This window comes from Vipera berus, assembly GCF_964194415.1.
Source record: "Vipera berus genome assembly, chromosome: 2".
Classification (NCBI taxonomy): Eukaryota; Metazoa; Chordata; class Lepidosauria; order Squamata; family Viperidae; genus Vipera; species Vipera berus.
Genome location: NC_138203.1, coordinates 172,155,234 through 172,183,002, shown reverse-complemented (window position 1 = coordinate 172,183,002; position 27,769 = coordinate 172,155,234). Strand labels below are relative to the sequence as shown.

The window sequence follows — 27,769 nt, the reverse complement described above, 5'->3', positions numbered from 1 at the left end:
AGGAAGACTAGAATGTTGAAGAGACTACAAATAGATACAGAGATAGATTCATCCACCCCATGGACAATATCAGTTCTACAGTAACTCTTTAATATTTCTGAAAGCCTAAATTTCACACAATGAGAAAGGGATGCATTTAAATTCCATAAAAATCAAACAGGAGAAGATCATTACAAATACATTTCTGTGAGGTTTAAGCTTCATTAATTTACAGAATTGTAGCTACTATACTCAACCTAAGTAAGCAAGTAAAATATATCATCTGGACATACATAATGCTTTGAGGATAATAAATGACAGACTAAGAGAAGAGGGATATTTTTTTGGCTAAACTGTTGTAGTATCAATTACTCTGAATGTTAACTTTGTTCCTTAACAATGCCCAATTTTTAAAAATGTTACTTCTATTGTTATCAATTGCACACTCATCAGAAATTAATCTTCCATGTTTTCAAGAGCTACATCAAGTTGAAATCAAATTAGAACTCTATGTTTAAAAAATGAACAGCCAATCCATCATACAAATTAATTGTCATTGGTAGTCTTACTAAAAAACCTACATTATACTTCCCACCATTGTTCTAAACATATTTTTACACAGTAGCTATTATTTATTTCTTCTAATTCCTGTCTTTTTTCTGGATACCGTCAGAGAGTCTACAGAGCTGAATTTTGGAAAAAGATCTTCTAAATGGCTAATTTTTTACTGAAACTCTGTAACCTATATTATGTATATAAACCACATATAATGAACCCCTAGAATTGCTGGATCTTTCAAGCTATAGACGTTTTATACACACACACACACACACACACACACACACCAGGAGATACTATGCAATTTCTTTCTCCTAACAGTGTCCCTTGAGCCTCTGCTTTCTCTTTTCCCTTTTTATTTTGCAGTTAACCCTGTTCAAGTTTTGCTTGTTAGGACAAGCAAAGGAACAAATGGATGATAGGCTATCTGCAACCCCTCTACATTTTGACCTGAAACATAAGCTCATACCTGGTTCTCTTTTTGAATCAAATGTTCCACCTGATGAACAGAGATTCATAAATTGCATGTACATAATAAGCTGAACATAAACATGGTTTTCAAACCACAGTGGCTAAGCTAAAACCCGACCATCATATTGTATCCAGGTCATCACACTAAGCCCCAATGAGCTTTATTTGTTTTTGCTTCACATGTTTTTAATATCCTACCTTTATTGTTTTTACAAATAATTCAAGGAGAGTATGACTAATTCAAGGTCACCCAGTTGTCTTTCATGGCTGAGAAGAATTAGAACTCACAGTCTGTAAACCCAGTTCATGTGGTTTGTTAATCAATTAGTGCATTATGAGAACGTAGCTGTATTCTGTACTCCACACAATGATTTACACACCTAATTGTGCCAAGAAACTGGAGCCGTGCAAACATAAATATTCATCCTTCATGCAGATCAATCCCACATCGACCAAGGGATTGACCTCAGTCCTTAAGTCCAGAAGAAGTTGGATGGGCACTGGGGAATGCTAAATCAACTGTTCAGTCCATAGGTACTGACCTGTCCATTTGGAAATGGGCTTCTTCCCCTTTCCGGAAGTCTGTGCTATTTTCCAGCTTGGCTAGCACTTCCATCCTCTTCACCATTGTCTCCAGCATATCACTCATTTTCCTCAGCACTCCTCTTGACTCCAGAGTCCCCATCACTGCAGTCATACAGGAAAGCAGGAGAAAGAGAAAGGAACAGAAGAACATTCTACAGTGGTGCTCAAGAAGCAGCAGAGTTACATTCAGACAGATGGAAAAGGCAAACATTAATTCTTGCGAATGGGAAAAAGGCAGGAAGAAGTTGCTGACAAGATTTCAATCCGACGCACATTATTAGATGGTATATGTTCTGTTCTTAAGATTATCTTGTTCTCAGCAAAAACAATAAAATAACCTTTGTGGCCTCCTAAAAGCAAATATAACATTATGTGATTGGCCGGTGTGAATCACTCCTGATTCAAATCAAAGTGCAGATTCAATAGGCAAAGAAGTCATGAATCCAGCTGACTTTGCAATTTGGGATTCATAGACTAAGTTGAACTGAAAAAAAAGTTTAGCTATTAGACTCCAATAAGAAGTTTGAGAGTGTTTGCAACATCTTTATTTTCCAACAAAATTTGGGTAAAATTAGCAGGGGTCACTAATCCTGCCAACTTTCAGCTATACGCTTTTTAAAATATTCTCCCTGCATAACTTTTAAGGCAGAGTAAGAAAGCAGGAGTAAGAAAAGGACAGCATAGCAGTTTCCAGACTACCTGGGGAAAAAGCCTAACACACCCCCCCAGTGAGGTATATATCCTATTCCAATTTTAAAACTCAAACAAACAAGCATTAAAAGTTCTAATTTTTTTCTCTTGCTTTTTTATACTGTACTGCCCAGCTTGGTACAATACTGAAGAAAGATCACTGACTTGCTCATATAAGGTGATACAGCTTTGTTGTCTCTGATCTTCAGACTTTTGAGGTGTCAGGAAGGTGGGTGCCTCTAAGAAGAACCCATTATCAGTAGCAGAACTTGATGGTGTCAGGGTTGTGATAAACTGTTAACACTTTGTTAGCTAGTTATTAGCGGTAGAGACAGCAGAAGCAGGTTGGCACAATGAAATATAACAGCATGCACAGAAATAGCCCACTGAGAAAGTTGTATTTATAGCTTGCAATCCTCTTTTTTTAAAAAAAAAAGTGTGCTTTTGAGCAGGTAGCCCTCGATTTACAATAGTTCATTCAGTGACTGTTCAAAGTTACAATGGCATTGAAAAAAGTGACTTATGACCAGCTTTCACACTTATGACCATTGCAGCATTCCCCATGGTGACATAATCGAAATTCAGATGCTTTGCAATTGACTCATATTTATGATGGTTGCAGTGTCCCAGGGTCATGTGATCATGTCATGTGATTACCTTTCATGACCCTCTGACAAGCAAAGTCAATGGGGAAGCCAGAATTATTTAACAACTGTGTTACTAACTTAACAATTGCAATGATTCACTTAACAGTGGTGGCAAGAAAGGTCATAAAATGGGGCAAAATTCACTTAACAAATGTCTTACTTAGCCACAGGAAATGTTGGGCTCAATTGTGGTCATAAGTTGAGGACTACCTGTTCTTGTGCTACTCTGATTCCTATTCATTTGTTGTCCAGAGACTTAAGCCTGTCTCAATCTTGGGAATGTTAAAAGTAGAACAAGAAGTCCACCTTGTTCTCATATTCAAAGTGCTAAGAATTGTTCTGATTCCCATTTGGTTTGGCAGGACTAGCAGAGAAATATAAAACCCCCTAGTCTTAAAGTTTGTAGCAGGCTACATTTAAAATGGGGAGACCTGAGGGAAGTAAGGAAGTATTTGTTATATGAATATACTTGAGGAAATGGAAGATGGAACACAAATATTTATGTGCTAAGAATTTGTCTTTAATATGTCACAAGATTCTTATTTTTGACGTAATAGACTAACATGGCCACACAAATAAAATTATATCAATAATTTGGCATTTCCAGGATTTGTGCTATAACCTTAGGTTTGTTATTCAATGAATACTTTCACAGAATTCAGCTATGGGAATTATTTCTTGCAAAACATATTTGGAGAACATTACAAACGGCCTTAACTTCCATTATTTAATACATTTATCCATAGATTTCCTTATCATGTTGGCTGAGAAACCAAGCCTATTGTTTTTTATTGTTCTTTCATGATAATGATAGAAAGACCTTGAGATGAAAGGAAAGGGCAGAGAACAAATTCATCCTGTATAATATTTATATGTACGCCCCCTACAAAGCTAAGTTGCTCATCAAATTTATTGCTGTCATTTCATTCTTCTGAACTTCTTTAAAGCAAATTTTCATTTACAAAGCAGTAGGAGATTAGAGGACAAGAGAAATAATTGGAGACCTACAGACACACTTGTAATGTAATGCATATTTTCACTGGCACCAAACATAGACCTGCCACCAAACAGTACCCCAATGTTTCTGGATTAAGGGACAAAGTTCTTTCAGCTGCTATATAGGTAGAATACCATACTGTATATGGGATGCAAAATCTCTACTGTTCTGCTGCCATTTAGGGGCTGTCTGGATTTTGCCAATCAAGATATAATAATAACAATGTTGGAAGGGACCTTGGAGGTCATCTAGTCCAACCCCCCTACTCAGGCAGGAAACCCTATACCATTTCAGACAAATGACTGTCCAGTCTCTTTTTAAAAACTTCCAGTGTTGGAGCATTCACCACTTCTGGAGGCAGGTTGTTCCTAAGATTTCTAATATTTATTTATATTTTTGCTTCTGTTATTTGGTTAGATTTATATCCATCCTTTTCTCCAAGAGAACAAGGCATTTTACAAAGTATCTCCCCTCATTATATTCCTACACAGCAATCCTATGAAGTAGGCTGGGCTGAAGGAAAGTGACAGGGCCATAGCCACTGAGGAGGTTTCCGTTCATGATGGAACCTAAGTCTCCCTGATCCTAGTTCAACCAATTAGCCACTATACCATACTAACTCTTTTAAGACATATTTCAGGAATCAAGGTTCAGGTCCAAGATGGTTATCCTTTAAATTTCAGGTTGTTAATTGCATGATCTTTGTGGTGAGTTTTAATTCTTAGTAAAATTTCTATTATAATAGGGAAAGCATAAAGAGACCAATTTCTTTGTGCAGAGATTGGTAAGAAAAGAAATACTATAGCTATTGGAGTTCTACATATCTACAGTGCAGCTGTTAAGAGTAAAAGAAAATGTCAGAAGCATGGCCATTTGAGCTAGGAATGTTGAAAACTACTTTGCATTTTCATGCAAATTTCCCCAATATCTACTTCCGAAATTGTCCACAACTTCCACCCCTAAAAAAAAACCCTTACAGTAGCCTATAATGGAAAAATACATTAAAGATATAGTATATTGGAGAAAATTGCTTGCAAAAGTGCATATATTAGGTGAAATGCATTTAAAAATGAATATTATTAGGAGAAACTGCATACAGAATGCATATATTTCTGCAGATTTTTTATGTTACAAAGAAAAGAGCTGAGCCAGACACACAACCCTATGATAGAAAAATGAAATGTACAGGTGAACAAAATGTATGAAGTTATTCAATTAAATCTTCCTGAATAATTTAAAATGTGTTTCTCTATACAACTGAACTCAATACACCAGGGATAACAGTCTTGCTATTGTTTACATGCTTATTTTTTCCCCCCAAATGAGAGCAGAGATAATTAAGAATCCCTGATGCTGTTGGGACTGCCAAATTCTTGACTAGTTCTGCTCCAACACTTTTTAAAGAACAACCTGACATGTAGAAATTAAGCAATTTTTTGATTAGTTTCCATATCTTCCTATCCATATTCACATCAGCCCTTTCATTTCTGGATCTCGGCCTATGTAGAATAGGAAACAAAGACATCAGTAGGTGGTTCAAAACCCAATCAAAACTTGACAGTAGCAGCAGTTCAAAATATTTGACTAAATACTAGCCTGTCTTCTATATGAATGATCTGTCCAATAATATGTGATGACTTTTCCTTGTTTTACTGAAGGATTTCCAGTTGACTTTAAAAACTCAGAGAGAGAGAGAGAGAGAGAGAGAGAGAGAGAGAGAGAGAGAGAGAGAGAGAGAGAGAGAGAGAGAGAGAGAGAGAGAGAGAGAGAGAGAGAGAGAGAGAGAGAGAGAGAGAGAGAGAGAGAGAGAGAGAGAGAGAGAGAGAGAGAGAGAGAAGTTCTACTTTTACCTAAGTGGTAACCTTGTGAACATCAAACTTCTTCTCCATGGGCTCTTGCAAGATGTCAGACTTCTGTTCTTAAGTTTACCTTTGAATTATAATGACCATAGAGTTTGTATTATAGATAGTCTTTTATTAATAGGCAGAGGACAGTCTCCTGTTCGACAGATTATTTGGTCCGGATAAGATAAATTATCAATAAGTTGAGTTTGATTTCTAGTGAATTCATGGACACATCTATATTGTTTCTTGACAGCAATATAAAAATGGTTTGTCCAAGCATACTTCCAACCCAACCCAGTTTATAGCATATGATTTTTCAGTGGTCTCTTATCCCGCTACTAAATAGATCAGGCCCTGCTTAAGTTTTCAAGAGAAACTAAGGTCAATAAAATGCAAGATTTAGATAAAGTATAGTAAGAATAATATGAGGGGTCTTCATCAACAGCTGAGAAAAAAAAACAGATACCTAGAACACCCCTTCACTGCTTGCCCCCCCAAATGAAATGCATTTTTATTTACAATAGAATAACATTTTCTGAAATTGTGTCTGTACATTCATTTTTTATTGATTGATTTTATTATTATTAACCAAATTTATATAGCCACCCAACTCACATAGGTGACTCTGGCTGGCTTACAACATTTAAAAAACCCACTATATAATAAAAACCCTTTTTAAAAAAAATAAACTCCATATCCATGGGAGCAACCACACAATCAAATCAGTCACTTAATGGGCTGTGCTTCCATGTGCAGTCCCTAGACCCATTGACAACCCCAGGCTTTTTGGATGAGCAATTGGGGGGAGCAACCATATCTCAGGGGAATGATGTTCCATAAAGAAGGTGCCACCACCAAGTAGGTCCTTTTTTTCTTAAATGAGAAAAAAAAATCAAACTAGCGTATGCAGTTTGGATACAAAACTGTCCTGACTTCATTTCTTTTCTTCGGGGATGTTTATTTGATCACGTTATCTCCGATCATCCTGCAATACTTTTGTTGATGTGGCTACATACTGTGATATGATCTATAAATTACTATAAAACCCAGTCCATATAGCCAAACATACAGGATATACAAAATCAATTTCTATCCCAAGACTATCAGAATAAAAAAAAGGGGAAGAGGGGAGAGAGTCCTGTCCTACTTTAAATGATTCCTGGTGAAAAAAGTAGGCAGCTGAAAGAGATGTAAGCCTAACATCTAATACTCACTGCAGGTAATCATAAATGTGACTTGGATTGAGCTTAATTTATGCAAATTCACACTATTGCTGCTTAGCTAACTGTAGTTTTACAAACTGATTTAGCATAAGATCTGACCGGTTGGCCTGGATAAAGTTTTTTTTTATGTTGTTATTATTATTATTTATTGCTGTTTAATTGATAAAAAAAGCTTTAACAAAAAAGTGAAAAAATATGACAGAGAAAAAAACTGCAATAAATCATTTTAACAGGGAACAGTTACAATTCTATATATACCTATCTAATGAGAATATTATTCAAGCATAAGTACACTGTCCTGTTTACAACAGTCCTTTAAGCAGTTCCAAGAATGTTCTACATCCATTTGCACTATTCAGGTGACTCTGAGGGCACAGATAAACCCCCAAGTGGCCTCAATGACTCTCAGATAGAGCGCTAACAACCAGGTGACTGCAAGGAATATAAATCCTTCCATCCTCCACCACTCAGTCAGAACTGAAGAAGTTTCTTGGATGAGAAGTGAAACATCTTCAAGAAAAAACAAGACCCAGTTGCTTTTTCAAAAAGCACCTTTGGGACAAGTGCGTATAGAGTTCTAATACACTTATATAATTATCGCATTCTTAAACTACTGTATCTTGTATAAATGAGTCACATAATTCATACAAAGTCTACATCTATAGGCAATCCGTCTGTAATCAGGTTTTCAATCCACTGCCTGAAAGGGACCATATATTTATCTTCCAATATCAGCTTTCTAGCCACAGTAATGGCATAGAGAATCCATTTCCAGAATCCATGGAGAGTCCAGTTCTCAGATTCCATGTAATAGGTATATAATTCAAGAGAACGTTATCCTCTGAAAGTTTTAGCTTTTCTTGCACCATCTTATTTTTATAATCCACTACTTTCTCCCCAAATTTAGTAAGCATAGAACATTGTAAAAACAATTAGAATTTATTAGGCTCCATTATGCTTGTATAGAAAAGGACTATTAGAAACAAAATTTTGTTGGAGAAGTAATAAGGGTAATGCTTCTTTAAGATACATTTTTTATAATGGTCTGGATAACAGGTGAGTAAAGGACCAGCCAACAATGCTTCTGTTAAGAAGTGGTAGAGCAGACATGTCAAACACAAGGCCCGGGGGCCAGATCCGGCCCGCAAAGTGGTTTCATGTGGCTCGCGAAGCCATCCTGGAAACAGTGAGGGAACGGCCCCCACTGCCTTGGCCCTGGCCCAGAGACCCTCCTTCTGCCAAAGGCCCTCAGATCTGTCCCACTCCTGCCCAGGCCCCCATAGGCACCCTTGATGCAAACGATGTAGAACTGGTCACGCCCACCCAGTAGGCCATACGCACTCTAGCCATGCCCACCCAGTAGGCCACGCCCACCCTGGCCATACCCACCCGGCCCCCTGAGGGCAACCGCAATGCTGATGTGGCTTCAGTGAAATTGAGTTTGACACCCCTGAGGTAGAGGCTGGAAGAAAGTGCTTGCTTCATGTCTTCCCCTCGAATCCAATACGGGTCTTGAGTGTGCAAACAAATCAGAAATGGAAAAGAATTGGCAGGACATAAATGGCCCCCAGGTGTCTCAGGAGCTTGTTTGTACATTAATTTTTATTTGTATCTTGCCTTAAGCAATGCCCAATGTTCAGGAAGAAGGATATTGAATGCAGCACAATTCAATACCAAATAAAATTCAGCTCACTGAATACTTGTACTCTATGTGGAACTCCAAAGAAAGGAAAGTAGAAGCAGGAGAAAACATAAAAGGACAGATAGAAGAACCAACAAAATAATGCATTCTTTTTTTTTAAAGGAAACAGCAACATCAGTACCCTACTTTGAGTTCAGAAAATGTCAAGGTTTCAAGTGCTGGTATTTTGAAATGTGGTTAGAAATAACCAGCTAGTAGTTTTGATGGATATGATTTAATAGATATATATGAGGAGGACAGGGGCCTCAATCCATTCCCAACAGACCCGTATCCTGTCAGTTTTCAGTGGGAAATGTAATGGACTGGGTTCACAGGATCCAGGCTAGGTTTTAGAGTATCTCTTGCTGATTGTGGGACAGTTCTGTTTGGAGTCCAAAACAGGCCAGGGAACAACTGAGATTAGAACAGGACATGGCCCTGTTGCAGAGAGTACTTAGAGCAACTTAATAAACATAATTCTTTTTTAATCTCCCTGCACTTGGGATTGTGATTATTGCTGAAGCCTGAATTCTCCAGGAATCAAGAATAGGATAGAATATGCTCACAAGAGCAATTGAAATGTTTGAAATTTGGTTCATCCACAGTGCTAACCATTGGCTAATTAACTATAGTTTCTGAGATATGCCACAATTGCCTGGATTCACTCAACATCTTAAGCTATATCAATCCTGGTTGATATAATAGCTGGGTTCAAATAACATGCTTACCCGAATGAATGACATTATGATTTAGCACAGTTGGATTTTGCCTGGGCACTTCTCCAACCATATACATATCCCCCCTCCAACACAAAAGTTGAGGGTGTCTGGATCTGGATTTGGGAGAAGCTAAACTCTGATCATTCTGTATTTCTGTTCCATATTAGTGTCACACCTATTTTCACCATTCTTTCTCAGCCATCTCTGAACAAATATGATTTTAAAAATATATTTATCTCATCTGTTTTTCTACCTATATACACACATCCACAAACATGTGACTTATATATTATCTTGTTTCTCACAAAAACATATTACAACTGTAATTTCTGTCATGTGACTAGTTAAAATATTTTTATGGTAAAAGATGCATTTGCATTATTGCGAATCAATATTTACACAAAATAAATTCCCTATGTACCCCTTTCTGCTACAAACCACTCCAAAACAGAGAAGTTATCTTCTTTAACTTCAAAGTTAATCAAAATTGAACTTTGTTCTAGGAAAGACAAACAATCTTCAGTCCTCAGAGGCTTGTGTGGAGACCAGTCCATTGCAGTGTGTGTCTGTGGCTTTAATATATTGTATTTCCAGTTTATATAAACACATTACCAAGAGACCTTTACCAAGAGACGTGACTAAGTTGCAACTTTCAGCCTTGCAAAGAGCTGCCCCAGGCAATGTCCTTGTTCATACATCATTTGCAAAATCACACATTAACTTCTCATTCTACACTCTTCTTGGCTGGCAGTGATATATGATGCAAAAGGGACACTATTAAATTATCTGGCTCCCAGGTAAACCCTCTGACTGTTATATAAACATAACTGCCTCAGATGGCTGGCAAAAAAAAGAAGACTAGGTTTGAGCTAGAGATTTGTAAAATATATTCATTCTGTATAGCAAAATAACTCACTTTGTAAGTTTCAGCATTGCATGAAGAAAATGAAAGAGTAACTGAGGAACGGTATCACTAGAATAATTTAGTTACAGTATGTTTATCTTGCCTGAACTCCAAGATGACATATACAGTTGTGCATCTCACAACAATCCTGTAAGGGAGGCTATGCTGACAGAGTTTCTAACCAGGTGACAATGGCTTGGATAAAAGAATTCTTATCCAAGAATTAGGATAAATAGTTGGTTCTCCAGGCCTATTCCAATGTTTCTCAGAGATAATCTCCTAAATATCTGTTCATTAGTTGTGTTGGTTTGAGAATGTTGAAGTTGTAGACCCAATTTTCTGTGGGGTATTGAATTGTCTACTTTCTTGCTAATCAAAGCAACCAAAACAGAAGCATCTTAATTCCTTGGGGACAGAACGACAGCCAGAATCCAAGCATCGATGCAAATTAGTTTGGAAAACATGATCAATCATGACAGAATCCTGTCATATTTATAGACAAAAAGATGACAACCCCCAACCCTTCATCTGATTAGATAGCATAGTAATCCAGAGTAGAGCTAAATATATTAGCATAAATAAAATTAGGAGCTGTTCCAGTTCAAGTTGACTTTCTAATTATGACACCTTGTATCTTAATACTGGATATGTGAAAAATTGTCATAATTTATTTTACTTTCCCATCAAAGAGAATCATTTATTCTACAAAGCCATGTTATTTAACACCTTCCAAGAAAAAGCATGGGTTTCATGATAGGACAGACAGTTCAAAACCTTACTGGAGAGGTTACTTTACCTTTACTTTAAAATCATTATTCTCCTCACCCAGTGGATATAGCTCATGTTTACTGGACATATCTTACCATTATGAAATATTGAAGCATAAGTCTAGAGGAACCAACCATTCCCAATGACCAGTCTCTGGTAAGTTAGACTACCAGAAATTTCCTGAAAGTTAGAACAATTAATCAGTGGAACAACCTGCCTCCAGAAGTTGTGAATACTCCAACATCGGAAATTTTAAAGAAGGGATTGTACAATGATTTGTCTGAAATGGTATAGGGTTTCCTGCCTGAGTAGAGGGTTGGACTAGAAGACCTGCAAGGTGCCTTCCAAGTCTGCTTTTCTATTCTATTCTGACCAGGTGCTTTTATAGCTTGTCAAACTGTGGCTGGTAATCACCTCTGCAGGACAGATGAAATAGTTCCTTTAGAGACATATAGCTCTAAATATAGCATTTAAATTTAACAAATAAAACAACTTATCTGCCCTTTCACTGGAACAAGAATTCAGGGCTGGGAAATCATCAGTTTTGGGGTAAAATTTGGCCTATAAGGTCTGTAGCCCAGTTCCCAGGCTTAGGTAATTCCTAAACTACTTGTCTGCCAGCTCTTCCTGAAACCAATTTAACAAAATTCAGCCCAAATTGCCTTGCAATGTCAATGGAAACATATTCATACTCAAGGCAGGATTGATTGTTCACCTGCTTTTTGTTCTTCCCATCTGTCAGGGAAGGCAAATCTCATTGGCTGGCCTCTGTGTGGGAGGGTCTCTCAATACCTGCCTTTTCTTTTTTTAGCAGTTGTTCTCTTGACTAATCCCTTTGCCCCATGGTGGTGAACCTATGGCACGTGTGCCACAGGTGACACGCAGAGCCATTGCCCCAGTCCTAGGCCTTCAGCTGGGTTTTATAAAACCTTTTCACTTTAGGCCTCTGCCGCCATGTGCAAAAAAAAAAAGGTTCAATCAATCAATCAACTGCAACTTCTTGCGGGGGGGGGGGGGGGAAAAGATCTCTACTGATGCAGAGGTTCAAAACACAAGCATGACACATTTCTGGTGGACTGGCAAACAGTCAGAGTAGCCCAGATCGATCTTGGATGCATTTTACATTGCAATTAGGGGAGTTGAGAGGCAGAAAAGATGGTCATCGTGAATAGCTCTGAGGGAGCCCAAAAAAGAGCCCCCTATCACCGGCATGCTAATTCACTGTTCGAAGCCAAAATTAAGCCAATTTCTAAAGCTCCACCTTTTTTGGAAAGCTCATTGGGGATGGAAATTGGCTCAGAGCATTGTGTTAGATTCCAGAAGGAGAAAGAGCAGTCAGCTATTAATTATACCATTAAACTGGCAACCAGCTAAAAAAGTGACTGCTAGCCTGTAGGGTCAAGCACAGAGGCTATTTGAGCATTGCCTCCCTTTGAATGCCTGTACTGGACCCCAAAGAACTGGACTCTTGCCCAGATATTGGGGAGCAAGCAAAATCACTTCTATTTGAAAAGAGTGAACTTGCAACTGAGTATTTGAAACTGACACCCAAATATAGCGTTTGATTAAAATTTCAGATCTGCTTATTTTTATTTTTTCCTATGGGTTTCACTGAAGGGTTTGAATTCACCTACTCAGAAAGACAGAAAGAATGCTGGAGAAGGCAAAGTTGCCTTGATGGAATAAAAATGCAGACAGCAGAGAACACTATTAAAATGCTGTAAATTAGTTATTAAATTAATGAATGAATGCCATAACAGCTGAATTGAACATTCCCCTGGAAATTGGTATCTAATTGATTGAGCAGATTTGCACATGTCAGATGAATAACACAGATCTATTTATACATGCCTGGCAATGGAGAAATTATCTGCCTTAAACCCCATTTTCAGAAAATTAAAAACTTTTGCTCCTCTCCCAACTTTATAATTCTTTGCTATTGGATCTGCCCATTTTTCCACTGGCATGGATGCTATTCCACACCATTTGTTTTAGTCTCGGTATGAATTACAGCGAGTGTTCAAGAGGGTCACACAGCTCATTTGGAAAAATGAGATCAGTTAAGAAGTGGATAAGAAATGGTAGTCCCAGCAGGGTTCCAGTGCCATTTAACAGCATCAGGACCGCCAGTTGTTCAACAGATGGAGTTGCATGTAGATGACAGAGAAAACTGTCCCATAAGATAAAAAGCAATTAATGAAAGAGCATCTGCTCTGGGGAAGAAGAATGCAAAGAGGGGGGAAAGTTCTGTGTAGTTTTATATTTTGGACAGAATTTAAATGATTTAAGGTCACAAGTGCTTATAGTCATTGTGTAGCAAATCACCTACATGCATATAACCAGGTATGAGATTCTCTGCTGAAGGTGGGCTTTAGGAAAAAGGTGGGATTGTTGTTGTTGTTGTTGTTGTCATTGTTGCTGTACAGTCCTCCCAGCCTGACCTGCTGGATCTGGTTACTGAGCCGATAAGGGAAACCCAATGGCTTCTGGTGCTCAGGAAATTCAGTTTGCCACCTGGCAACATTAAGTTTGGGGTAGCTCAGGAATTCATGACCTGCCTGGAAACCACAGACCTGTCCCAAGTCAGCAGGAGCTCAATGCATACTGGACATCACACATTAGACCTGGATTTTATCTCAAGACAGGATCTGGTTTTGGAGGACATAGTATTCAGTCTGTTGCCATGATCGAATCAATGCTTTTAACTGCTTTTCAGCTTATTGGTGCTGCCCCACCTTGCAGGGAAACAGAGCCTATTCAATTGGCCTGCCCCAGGCAAGTGATGGACCCAGCTGGGTTCCAGAGTAAACTTGGGGTTTTCTCTGAGGGTCTTGTGAACCGTTTCGCTGAGGCCCTGGCCATGACCTAGAATAGGGCCTTAGACTGGATTGTCCCTATGTGAACCCTCTTGAGGCATAAATAACTAGGATCAAATTATCCTTCTTTAGATGAATTATGTGAAGACCTGACTCTGTGGAGAAGGCTCTAATGCTGCAAAAGATGGAAGGAAAAAGAGAAGAGGATGACAGCAATGAAGTGTAGGGATTCGAGTTAAAGGAGCAATACCCTGGTGGTAAATCTGAAAACCTGATTAGGGGCAGATGTAATGGGGGAAAAAAAATCTATGTAGCTACTAGAAGTCAAAAACAATCTGATTGCATAATCAATCGATCAATTCTGTCTGCATAGCCTCAATTATTTTTATTTTACCTATAGGAAACCTGGGCTAGTTTACGCCTTGTACAAAGTCAGAGCTTATTTAACAATGGCTTATTGAATTAACTTTAATGAGCTGGGTTTATATACTGCACTAAATTCTAGTTTACAAACCCACATTGGCTGGGTTCATAAAACAAGCGGAGTCTGAGTGCAACAAATTATAGTTTCCTGTGATGTGTGAGCTCTGCCTTAATGTTCAATGAACAATAATCATCTAGGTGAAGGCAGAGGTGCTGACCAATCCCTTCAAGACAAAAAGATCTTCAGTCCTGTAACACCAGCAGAGAGTGGGTGCCTCTCTTCCAGCAGAGAGTGGGTGCCTCTCTTCCCTCCCCAGCTGTGCTGACTGGCAAAAATGTATAGTTGAAATGGAAGATATTTCGCTTCATTCTTAAAGTCAAGCTAAGCTGCCCTAGCCCTGGGAAATACCCTTTTGGCTCACAGTTGGAAAATGTGAGAGACACTCTCCAGGTTTATTTGTGTGGCTGAATGGGGGAAATGGGGAAAATCCACCTCCAGCTGCTGCATTTCCCTGGAAAGAAGACTCTTTGCTAAGTCTCTTTAATGTGGGGTGGGGTAGGGGTAGGGGTGGGGGTTGTGAAAAATAAAATGCCTCCTCTCCATTGCTGCCTAGAGGAGCAAGCACTACCACTGAGTGCAGCATCGCCCACGTTTCCCCCACCATCCCTCCCTAGAAACAGGGTAATGAAACTGGAAGTACTGTTGTTAAAGATGTAGTTTATCATGTTCAAGGGATGCCTGAAACAAAGGCTAGTCTGTATTCATACCCACAGCTACTGAACCAGAAGGACGCCAGCACATCCCAGGAACTCTCAGAGATAACAAAATACAGCCCACCTCCCTCTCTTTCCTTCTTTCCTTCCTTCCTTCCTTCCTTCCTTCCTTCCTTCCTTCCTTCCTTCCTTCCTTCCTTCCTTCCTTCTAAAATCATTTATTGTCCCCAGCACCGTTGTAAACGTGAGTGATTGTCTTGTCCCAGCTATTCTGTTTTGTTTGGTTTCAGCAACTCATTCACATAATGCTACACAACCCGAAAAACAAATACTGTAGATAGGATTTAATTCCTTTAAATAAAATTTTAGCCAAAGAGATCTTTCAAAAGATGGCATCCTTTTACATGCTTACTCTTCTTCCAAGCTAAATGATGGGACAATCAAGGCCGATCTTCATCTTGTCTGTCATTTCCAGGGTCATGGTTCCGATAGATGAAACTCTTCAAAAGAACTTTGAGGCATTGTTTACCTTAAAGAATCTTTTGTTCGAGAAACAAGTATGGGCACTACATAGTTGAAACCAGAAACTAAATTCCCCTCCCCTGGATACAAAGTAACAAAGTGCAATTCCCTCTTCCAATCAACACTCATAAATCACATTCCCCAATTAGCTTGAAGCGGGGGCTTTCTCTCCAGCTCTCCACCACACCAAAACACTATCAGCTCTGGGTCCAATGTCCTTGGGTTCCCATGATTAAGCTATTATTGTTATGATTAGCTGGACTCTCATCCCTATTCCCCCTCCCAGCATCGACTAATTCTAAAAGCAATAGAGAAAATGGCTGCATTTCCATCTGTTGTCAAAGCAAGAACATCCAATGTTAGCAGCGTTGACATCCAGCTGACACATTCAGAAGCTTTTCTCTCCCAGCCCCACTTTTTCCTCTTTTTTTTTCTTTTTTTGGAGCATGTTGTTCTCGAGAGTCAAAGAGAGGAGGGAAATGTTGATGTAAGGATTTTATAATGCAGGAAGCCAATATTAATTTGCCTTAAACACAACACACATTTCTTGACGCTTATAGAAATACAGCTAAGGGACACCTCATTCAAAAGACAGTCAAACCAGGGTACAAGAGAGAGCAAAAGAGACACTTTTGTTGTTGCTGTTGTTCCAGTGTTGTTATGGGCTATTATAGGATGGAATGGCCACTTCTGATGCCAGGAAGCTGCACAATTGGAGTGGGGATTCATTGGCATCCATTTATTATACTGTCTTCTTTCCTTCCACAAAGTTATTAGCAACAGGGTTACCAAGCATCCTGCATTTTACTGGCCTGAGTAATAAAACTGTGTTCTGCTACTTTGCAGATGTCAGCAACCAGAACACTTGGGCAGCTTCCCAGGCCCGACAGCTACAAGCCCAACATTGCTGATCTTTGACTGAATTATTTGCACCAGATGGCCAGTTTATGAGAGGCTATTTTAAGTTCAGACACATGGTTCCCCAGTGCCCCAGATCTGTGACAAACTTTAAAGGATGATGTCCAGCAAGCTGGTCATTTGAACAATATGCCCATCTCTGCTCACAAAAGGTGAGCAGTGCAATTATCTGTCAGGCAGAGATGGAACAGTCATGTTTTAAATTATTCAATCCAATCACAGGAAAGTCAAAAGTAAAAAGGGGGAAGTTTCAAATGAGTTTGTTAATAAACGAAGAGAAGCATCAAAACCCTTGTTAAAAGAAAAGTTGCATGGAATTAATTGGACTTTGCTAGAGAATGACAGCTTTTTTTGCCCCCTGAAAGATTGGCACTCTTTAAGACAATTAATGATTAAGGTAGAGATTTTCATAGCGTTCTTTGAAATAATCACCATAATCCAGACATGTCAAACACAAGGCCCGGGGGCCAGATCCGGCCCGTGAAGTGGTTTCATGCGGCCCGCAAAGCCATCCTGGAAACAGTGAAGGAACGGCCCCCACTGCCTTGGCCCTGGCCCAGAGACCCTCCTTTTGCCAGAGACCCTCAGATCTGTCCCACTCCTGTCCAGGCCCCCATAAGCACCCTTGATGGAACGATGTAGAGCTGGCCACGCGCACCCAGTAGGCCATACGCACTCTAGCCATGCCCACCCAATAGGCTACGCCCACCCTGGCCATACTCACCCAGCCCCTTGAGGGCAACCACAATGCTGATGCGGCCCTCAATGAAATTGAATTTGACACCCCTGCCATAATCAATCACTTCCGTTGCCTCCAGAGATGTGACAGGAAACATGGAGGAGATTTGTGGGAATTGCTAATATTGCTGCAGAGGAGCATAAAACTTCATAAATAGAAACAATCAGATGGAAGCTAAAGTAGATAAAACAGAAAGAGAAGAAAACGATACATAACTTACTAGATGGGAAAGGGCATTTACAATTTAAAAATGAAGAAATAAAAAAGATAATCAAATAATACTACAATAAAGAGGAAACTTCAAGAGAGAGAATTGTAAAATATCTGGAAGATATCCAAAAATCCCAGAGACATTTAAAACTATGTTAGACAAAAGGATTACAATGATGGAAATATCAGAGGCCATAAAAAGACAAAAAAATGGGAAAACACCAGGTACAGACGGGCTTCCGGTGGAGTTATAAAAAAATCTCCAAGAGACACTAAGTGAACCACTGAAAGATGTTTGTAATGGACTTTTATTAGAAGCTAGACTCCCATCTACATGGATGGAAGCAAATATTACTCTTAATACCAAAAGAAGACTCCAATTTGACTTAGATTAAGAACTACAGATGGATTTCACTGCTCAGTGTGAATTATAAAATTTTTACATCAATAATGGCTGAGAAACTGAAAAAATACTTGGTTGAATTTATACATCCAGATGAAAATGGCTTTTTACCAAAGAGACAAATTAAAAACAACGTAAGAGTGATAGTAGACGTATTAGAATATTATGAGATACACCCAGGGAAACAATTGGCACTAATATTCTTAGACGCTCAAAAGGCATTTGACAATGTCTCCTGGCAATTTATGACTCAGCAACTACATATAATGGACTTTGGACAGAACTTTATAAATATGATGAAAACAATACATAATAAACAGAAAGCCAAAGTGATTGTGAATGGAGATTGTACTGAGAGCTTTGAGATAACAAAAGGCACATGGCAAGGATGCTCACTATCCCCTCTGTTATTCATCTTCACTTTGGAAGTTTTAAATAGAAATATTAGACAAGATACAGAAATTAAAGGGCTGGGGATAAAAAGTGAAACATATAAACTACAAGCATTTGCTGACGATCTAGTATTTATTTTGAAAGAACCTCTGGAGATGATCCCTAAATTATGGGGAAAGATAGAACAGTATGGAGAAATGGCAGGATTAAAAATAAATAGAGAAAACCTAAGGTAATAGTTAAGAATCTTACAGATAAGCAAAAAAAAAACAACGAATGTCAGAAACAATAGAGGTACAGATAGTGAAAAAGGTCAAATACTTGGGTATATACTTATCGGCCAAATACTCAACAATAAAAGAAGACAACTATATAAGGCTTTTGAAACAAATAAAACTGGACTTGGAAAAGTGGAAGAATTTGCAATTGTCAATACTAGGAAGAATTGCTACAGTCAAAATGAATATATTGCTGAAGATTTTATTTTTATTCCAAACAATTCTGATAAAACTTGAGAAAAAATTCTTCCAAGATTTAAATTCATTAATTTTGAAGTTTATTTGGCAAGGAAAGAAAGCTAGAATTAAGATGAAAACATTAGAAGATACTAAGGAAAATGGAGGTTTTGGGCTACCTGGGTGGGCTTTGTATTATCAAGCATCCGTATTAACATGGGTGAAAGAATGGATAACTCTTAGAAATAGAGGGACATGATTTATAATTGGGATGGCATGCTTTCTTGTTGTATGGGAAAATAAAATTCATGAGTATTTCCAAAATCACTATATAAGAAATGGTTTGTTAACAATATGGGGAAAAATTAAAACTAAAATATATGTAAAAATTCCATGGTGGTTATCATAGACTTTGAAAAAATTTGGACATATAGAGATATTCTAAATACTGATGGGAATTTAAAATGAAAACAAGAATTTGAAAATCAGGGTATCAACCTGTCGTGGTAGGCACATTTACGGATGCAAAATAGATATGAAAAAGATGTGAAACTGTATGGGTTTTATAAAGAACAAACTGTATTTGATAAGATATTGTTAACTTCTGATGAGAAATTAATTAAGAAAATGTATATTTTTGTTAATTTTGGAGATAGAAAGAAGTTAAAGAAACAATGATAAGGTGGGCAAAAAAATGGTTATAATATAGAACTAGAAAAATGGCAAAAATTATGGGAGAGAAATTATACATTGACAATGTCAACTTCGTATAAAGAAAATTTATATAAAATGTTTTATAGATGGTACTTGCCACCAACAAGATTAGCAAAAATGATTAAAAATATGTCAGATAGATGCTGGAAATGTAAACATAACTCAGGCATGTATTATCATATTTGGTGGACATGTGGTAAAGCAAAGGCTTATTGGAAAAAGATACATACTTGGTTAGAAAAATTGTTGGGAGAACATAATGAATTTAAACCTGAACTTTTCTTATTAGGTATAATGCCAGAAAAGACTAATAAACAAAACTTATATTTGATTCTACACCTCACAATAGCAGCAAGAAAAGTCTTCGTGCAATATTGGAAAATTGAAGGAGTACCACCAGAGGATGAAATAGTTAAAAAAATATTGGAATGCACAGAGATGGACAGATTAACTATGAGATTGAAAGATAAAGAAGAAACAGAATATTACCAAATCTGGGAGTCATTCTACAAATGGCTAGAGGGAAGAACCAAGGATTAGGAATCGACTATGTATTAGCGCTTTTGAATCCAGACAGCACACTGGTTGAAAAATTAATATATGCATGTAAGAGAAAAACTAATAAAATCTTTTTTAAAAAATAAAGTAGATAAAGACGACTCTTGAGTTCCACAATCATTGAAATATCTTTTTATTTCCATACTAGTTCAAAAACTAGAGAACTCTGGGGGCAGAAAAGACTTGGATCTCTTGTAACTATGATGCTTAGGAGGCAAAATCTACACACCAAGTATTCCCCCCCCAAAAAAAAATTTAATTTATATAATTCAGTTTTAGTATATCCTAAAGTAATATTATATAGATGGGAGGTGTCTATGGTCCAAACTGTGTGTCCCCCAGGCCCATGCCTGGCATGAGATCTTACAATGAAAAACTACAATATTGCTAAATAACTTATCAAGCTAACTGCCCCTCTAAGGATAGACCTCTGGGGGCGTTTTTTGGAGAAAGTTTTAAGAAATGTAGAATAGGAGATTGGTGCTTTTTATCACACTTCTGAGTCCCATAGATGTTGAACGTATTAGTTTTTTGTTTGTTCCTTAGAGAATGGATTTATTGCCATAAAAGTTCCTTCCAACAGATTAACAACAAGAAAAAAATTAAGGAAACTGTAGGTCCACTAAAGAGAGAGCATGGTAAGGAAATAACAGGCAACAGAGAGAAAGCAGAGCTGCTTAACTCATTCTTTGCATCAGTCTTCATACAAAAAGAAACTTCAGCCCAACGTACCAATAACACCACTAAAAGACAAACTAGAAACAACAATTAAAATAAGCAGGAAAAATGGTAAGAGAACACCTATCTGACCTTGATGAATATACAGTAAATCACCGGGACCCAACAGATTGCATCCCAGAGTTCTGAAGGAGCTGGCAGATGTTATCTCAGAACCACTGCACCATATCTTTCAAAAATCCTGGAGCACCGGAAAGTACCTGAGGATTGGAAAAGGGCTGATGTGGTTCCCATCCTCAAGAAAGGGGAGGGGGGAAACGGACCCAGGAAACTATAGACCAATCAGTTTAACATCAATACCTGGGAAGATCCTAGAAAAGATAATCAAAAAACAGATCTGTGAACAACTAGAAGCAAACAAAGTTATAACTAATAGCCAGCACAAGTTTGTTAAAAACAGATCATGCCAAACCAATCTTATTTGTTTTTTTGATAAAGTGACTAAACTAGTAGACCAGCGAAATGCTGTGGACATAGTATACTTAGATTTCAGTAAGGCATTTGATAAAGTAGACCACAATCTACTCCTTGGTAAGCTAGAAAAAGGTAGAATAGACAACATCACCACTAGATGGATCTGTAGCTGGCTGGCAAACCATACTCAATAAGTAGTCCTCAATGGCACTACATCCACATGGAAAGAAGTAAGCAGTGGGGTACCACAGGTACTCCAGTACTCTTCAATATCTTCATCAGTTACTTAGATCAGGGAATTGAAGGGGAACTCATCAAATTTGCAGATGACAATAAATTGGCAGGAGTATCAAACACCCCAGAAGACAAACTCAGGATCCAAAAAGATCTTGATAAACTTGAACAATGGGCCCTATCCAACAAAATGAGTTTCAGTGTGGAGTAAAGCAAAGTTTTACATTTAGGAAGGAAAAATCAAAGGTACAAGTACAGATTAGGCGAGAGCTGACTTATAAACAGTAACTGTGAGAGGGGCCTTGGAGTCCTAGTGGATGATATCTTGACTATAAGCCAGTAGTGTGCAGCAGCAGCCAAAAAATCTAATACAATCCTGGATTGTATAAAGAAGGATAGAAATGGCTGTTCAGTCTCTTCTTAAAAACTTCCACTGTTGGAGCGTTCATAGGTTCTAGAGGCAGGTTGTTCCACTGGTTAATTGTTCTAACTGTCAGAAAATGTCTCCTTAGTTCTAGGTTGCTTCTCTCCTTGATTAGTTTCCATCTATTGCTTCTTGTCCTGCCTTCAGGTGCTTTGGAGAATAGCTTGGCTCCCTCTTCTTTGTGGCAGCCCCTGAGATATTGGAACACTGCTATCATGTCACCCCTCACCCTTCTCTTCATTAAACTACACATACCCAATTCCAGCAACCATTCCTTATATGTTTTAGTCTCCAGTCCCCTAATCATCTTTGTTGCTCTTCTCTGTACTCTTTCTAGAGTCTCAACATCTTTTTTACATCATGGTGACCAAAACTGGATTCAGTATTCCAGGTGTGGCCTTACCAAAGCATTGTAAAGTGGTATTAGTACTTCACGTGATCTTGATTCTATCCCTCTGTTAATGCAGCCCAGCACTGTGTTGGCTTTTTTGGCAGCTGCAGCACACTGCTGGCTCATATTTAAGTGATTGTCCACTAGGACTCCGAGATCCCTCTCACAGTTATTACTATTGAGCAAGGTACCCCCTATACTATACCTGTACATTTGGTTTTTCTTGCCTAAATGTAGAACCTTACTTTTTTCATCATTGAATTTCATTTTTTTAGATAGTACCCAATGTTCCCTTCCAGCTCTATTCTATTCTAAAGCATAACAGTGTTAAAAGTGCTCAGAAGTATTGCTACCACTTAAGTTCTTTGTAAAAAATACTTAGGTTTGTATTTATTACTGTATTTGAGGATTGGATTATCAAATCATAAGGTTGCATCCAAACAGAAGCAATTAATTTCTGCTGCTGATGTTGGGAAGAGATAGGTTATGCACTGATGGGACATGATTGCAAAATGCATGGGATGGATGAAGCAGATGGGAGACAGTAGACAAACTACAATAAGACATAGAGGAAATTTTTTTCCAATTTACGATAAAGGAGATTTGTTGAGCATACAAAACAAAAATGTGTCTGCTGAGTAATAGCTTTGAAATATGAAAAAAACAATAGGAATGGAAGTGTGTGAAAAATACCTTATTGCTGTTCAGGATATCTCACCATAGCCACTTTTAATGGCTTTTAGAGTACACATCTCCAACTGAGCAGTCTCTAGATATGTAGACCTAATACTTATCTATGATCATTGGCGATGGTGGTGAGTTGTTTGGGAACATAGGCAAACCAGCACATCTGAAGCTAATTAGAGGAAGGAAGGAAGGAAGGAAGGAAGGAAGGAAGGAAGGAAGGAAGGAAGGAAGGAAGGAAGGAAGGAAGGAAGGAAGGAAGGAAGGGTCTTGAGTTTCTAGAGATTGGAAAGTGACATGCTCACTGAATCCCATGAGACTTCAGTGGAGCACTTTTCCAAGTCGCCTTTTTTGCCTCCTCAGAAATGAGGGAAGGAAACTAAAATTACTACAGGGTGTTGTTTTTCATTTCTTCTTCTCCTGCTTGGTAACTGAAAGGGAAAAACATGTTCCTCTCTGCTACTGCATGTCTTTCAAATGCTTGCTACAGGGAAATGGGCAAAACCTCTCCTTCAAACTGAAGCAATCTGCACACACAGCATTCACATGAGATAGCTGTGGTAGAGTCAATAAATAAATGCAATCTATCATTCAAGTGGCTGTTCCCTAGCAGAAGAGGCAGACAACTGAAAAATTGACACAGCAAGCCTCGACAGAGATGCCATTCTTCTCCTCTTTACTCAGGCTTCAAACAGTCCACCCAGACAGATGCACCATAATTAGCCAATATTTTACTGCCATTTACAGCCAGGTAATTCGCTTTTATTTTTGCTCCATGAAGGTTTTCCCATTCCTTGTCCTATAAAAGCCAAGTGCTCAGTAGAATATAAAGGACTCTAGCAAAAGCAGTTTCTTTATAGAAAGCCAATGGTTCAGAATTTGTAATTGCACTGCCTGCTCTTCAGAACAACTGCCTTGCCGGATCATGTGTTGATTTTGATACTCATCCAATGCATCATCTCTCCTCCTTGCCATGCCTATCCCCAAACACCCAACCATTGGTTTGACAAAGCTTCAGCAGAAGGATTTGTCAAGCTAAATTGCAGTGCACTTAGCACAAGCAAGTTGCAGTACAACACAGACATTTAAAAACCACTTTTAAATGCATACAGTTTGGAAACTCACAATATATTTTTAATCTACCTTAAAATAATAAATGGTTTAGAAGTTTTAGGAGTCTTAGAAATATAGTTTTAACAAAATCTAGTGATCAAGTGATGACAATAATTCCTCCTGGCATATTTCCCTTTTTGCTTATAGTGGATGGTCAACCTACCAAAGTGAGGCTTCAAAGAAAATCAAAAATATTATGTTTCCCAAAGTAGGTGGTGGACACCATTCCTTCCCCCCCCCCTCTTTCCCCATATGTTTCTCCTGTGTTTTATATTGAGACTGTGACTGTATAGAGCAGGGGTGTCAAACTGCTGGATGCATCATACGGAGGCCACACCCACCCCAGCTCCAGCAATGCAAAAAAGTTGCAATACGTCACAACATGTCATGTGGCGTGGCGAGTTTGAGACCCGTGATATAGAGTGTGGTTAAATTACTGGTGGAAAGACAAATGTTGCTGAACTCCAACTCCAATCACCCCTTTACTGTGGTCCATACGTTCTAGGGATAGCTAGGAACTGTGGTTTAGCAATGTCTGCCTTGCCATAATAGTTATGCCCCTTAAGGTTAGACTGTAGACAGCAGCCCTCAGAATTTCCTGGGTCCTGTTCACTTTTCCCTTATACCTGGTCAGTAGTGGGTAGAGAATGCTATTAATGCCAACGGAAAAGAACCAAACCTCAACGGCATCACTAGAAAGGAAGAAAGCAACCTTTTTCAGTAGCATTCCTGTTCAGGATATTTTTTCCCTTCTTTTTGAAACAGAGAAAAAAGACTTTAAAACAGGATCGTTGGGACTTCTTCCACACGGTCAACAAATCCCAAAGTGCTTTTCTCCTACTTTGTCCACACCACTAACAGATTCACAAAGCTTCTGGAGAAGCGCAGCAAATCAACGTCTCCCCTAATGGTGGAATAAAAATGTAGCATTCATTCAACTAATGAGCATAGGACAGCAGCCACAATGCAGTAGGCTGAGATGCAGAATCAGAAGAAAAGCTTGTTTTCAGATCTCAGTAGATACAGCATCTCTACACTTTTCCTTAAAACAGCCTGGGAGAAGCCTGGCAAAACAACAGCAATAACAACAACTCTGGGTTTAATGGTCAAAAGCACTTCTTCTGAATTATTTTCAAAGTATGAGTCCTGCATTTGTGGGAGATAGACTATCTAGTAACTTAAGAGGCTGGAGGGAGAAAACAGGGACTAACAATCAAGGTACCAGCCATTATCAGAGGTTGATTTCTCTCCTGTGGGAAACCACTTATTACTACTGCCCCATAAATTACTGAGAATCTCCATAGACATTCTGCCGCATAGATTGCACAGGGATAGAAAAATATCCCTACATGACATGGAAGGTAGAAGCTATAAACCCTTTCACCTACCTGGCTTCCCATACTCCTTGGAAAGGACACCTTCATGAATCCTTGCGTGGATGACATAATCATTAGATTATTCAAGCAAAGGAAGGAAGGACAACTGAGGATATTTCAAGCCATAACAGAGACAGCAGCGGCACTTGATTTTCAACCATTACAAATGATTATAGGGATTAATTTGCATCACTTATCTCTAAATCTTCTATTGGCTGCCCTTCCCTCCGTGGAAGATTTCTTGCAGGTCTTTTGTCAGCCAAGTAGGGGAGAAAGGGAGTTAAGATTCTCTTAGACTTGATTCTTTTCCTCAGTTTGGCTGGTCCATGACCCTTTGCAAAGACACTTAGCCACCCCTCCCTGCTTCTGACAGATTTTCTGTTAAGGACTCTAATGCTGCCTACTTCTGAGAAGATACTAGGGCAGGGGTCTTCAAACTTGGCCCTTTTATGACTTGTGGACTTCAACTCCCAGAATTCATTAGCCAGCTTGCCTGGCTGAGGAATTCTGGGAGTTGAAGTCCCCAAGTCATAAAAGGGCCAAGTTTGAAGACTCCTGTACTAGGGCCGTGCAAAGTCTCAACAGGGCAATTTGACTGGAAGCAATTGGACTGAAACACCGCACTGAAGCTGACTCATGAAGCAGCAGGTGTTTTAGCTTACTGATTTGGAGCAGTCACAGATGCTTCAGTTCAGCTGCTTCACTGGCCTTGAAATTGTTTGTGTGTGTACCTTCTGGTCAAAATGGATTTGCCCAGTGTTGGTACTTCACTCTGAGTACTGATGCACATCTTATTGTTACCAAAGCTTTAGGTGAATCAGCAAGGAAGAATACTTCTAATAGAGGTGGTGATGGTTTTATTCATCCATCATTAGACATTTGGGTTCCAGCTACAAGTTATCCAAGTAACATCTTAAGCTATATCTTGTGACCTGCAAGGGGAGGGGGGAATGTAATTGAGATAATCAAAATATTTAATAATTCTACAACTTTATCTTTTATTCCATCCAACACAATTATTATAGGGATGGCACTGCAAGATCTTTTCTATTTTCTACCCATTTCAGTTCTTAGATTGCTATATTTTCCAGCTCTGTCTTCACTTCTGCTGTCCCTGGGAATTGCCATGTGGACAAAAACTGCTGTTTTCCTTTCAATGGTTGTTATATTTGATGCGCTGTGTTCTAAATAGTGATCAGTTTGTATGCAAAAATCCAATAAATTTTAACTTCATTTTCAGCAATGTTTTCAATTTTGTGATTATGCCATATTCAGGAAGCATGGAAGTTATTTTTGCACTGATACCAATAGGATTATAGCAAGTACTCTATAATTATGTGGCTTACAATCAATCTGAGCAATTTTGTTGCATTCATTAATTACTTGATTTACGGTATCTTTTCAAAATCGGCATTTGCTGCTGTTTGTTATACGTTGAATGTCTTGACAAAAGTACTCTTGTGAGGTACACTCCGCCCATTTTCTACATGCATCATGCTGTGCTTTCATCATTCTGATGCCAGCTCTGGATCTTGCAGATGCCGCTCACTGTTTGGAGGCTTAGAGAAGATGTTGCTTGAGTTCAGGGTTTGCAAAAATTGTTGCACTTTAAATTCACCCTAACATGATAAAGAACTTATGAAATTACCCTGTTGCCTTAGTAAAGGTAAAGATTCCCCCGCACATGCGTGCTAGTCGTTTCCAACTCTAGGGGCCGGTGCTCATCTCCGTTTCAAAGCCGAAGGTGCACGGAATGCTGTTATCTTCCCACCGTAGTGGTCCCTATTTTTCTACTTGCATTTTAACGTGCTTTTGAACTGCTAGGTTGGCAGAAGCTGGGACAAGTAACAGGCACTCACTCTGTTACGCAGGACTTGGGATTCGACCTGCCAAACTGCCAACCATCTGATCAAGAAGCTCAGTGTCCTAACCCACTGAGCCACCGCATCCCTGTTGCTTTACTACATATCATCTAAATTAGATACAACAGTTCTTTCCAGTGGAATAAGAACTGATACCACCAGGTATGGACAAAGACTACCATTTTCTTGAATATCATGGCTTGCAGGAAAAAGGACTATACAAACCTAGCTAAACGTTGAGCCCAAATTCGCACAATCCAGTTTTGCAGTAAAATCCAAAGCTATATAATCTCTCCCCATACTTCCTTAAAGATGTTTTAGCTTTCCTCATCCAAGCCAAATCTCTCCCAAGGGAGTTCGTGCTGCTAGACTTGACAAACAGGCCAATATTTTCCCCACACTTCTAAATTCCACAGAAAGATAATAAATCCTGTACTGTCACATGTGACATTTTAATTTCCTAAGACATTTCATTTAAGGCACAGCTGCTAATTTATTCAGCTCAGCTTGTCTTTTAGACTCTCCTTCCTGTGATGTCATATTTCTATGGGTTTTTTTTCCTCCTTTCATACAAGGAATAAGATTTTTTTTAAAAAAAAGGC

The 27,769-nt window shown here is 38.7% G+C and overlaps 1 protein-coding gene across 1 annotated transcript in view; it reads right to left on the bottom strand.

Annotated features, from left to right (window-relative positions):
* The window catches only part of MGAT5B (alpha-1,6-mannosylglycoprotein 6-beta-N-acetylglucosaminyltransferase B), a gene marked incomplete at both ends in the record, with an annotated part of 257,340 nt that overhangs the window by 144,138 nt on the left and 85,433 nt on the right, over positions 1-27,769 (bottom strand). The window contains one exon of the mRNA XM_081320209.1: positions 1,551-1,695. Within this exon, the coding sequence (XP_081176335.1) occupies positions 1,551-1,695 (145 nt within the window). The remainder of the gene's footprint in view (positions 1-1,550; positions 1,696-27,769) is intronic.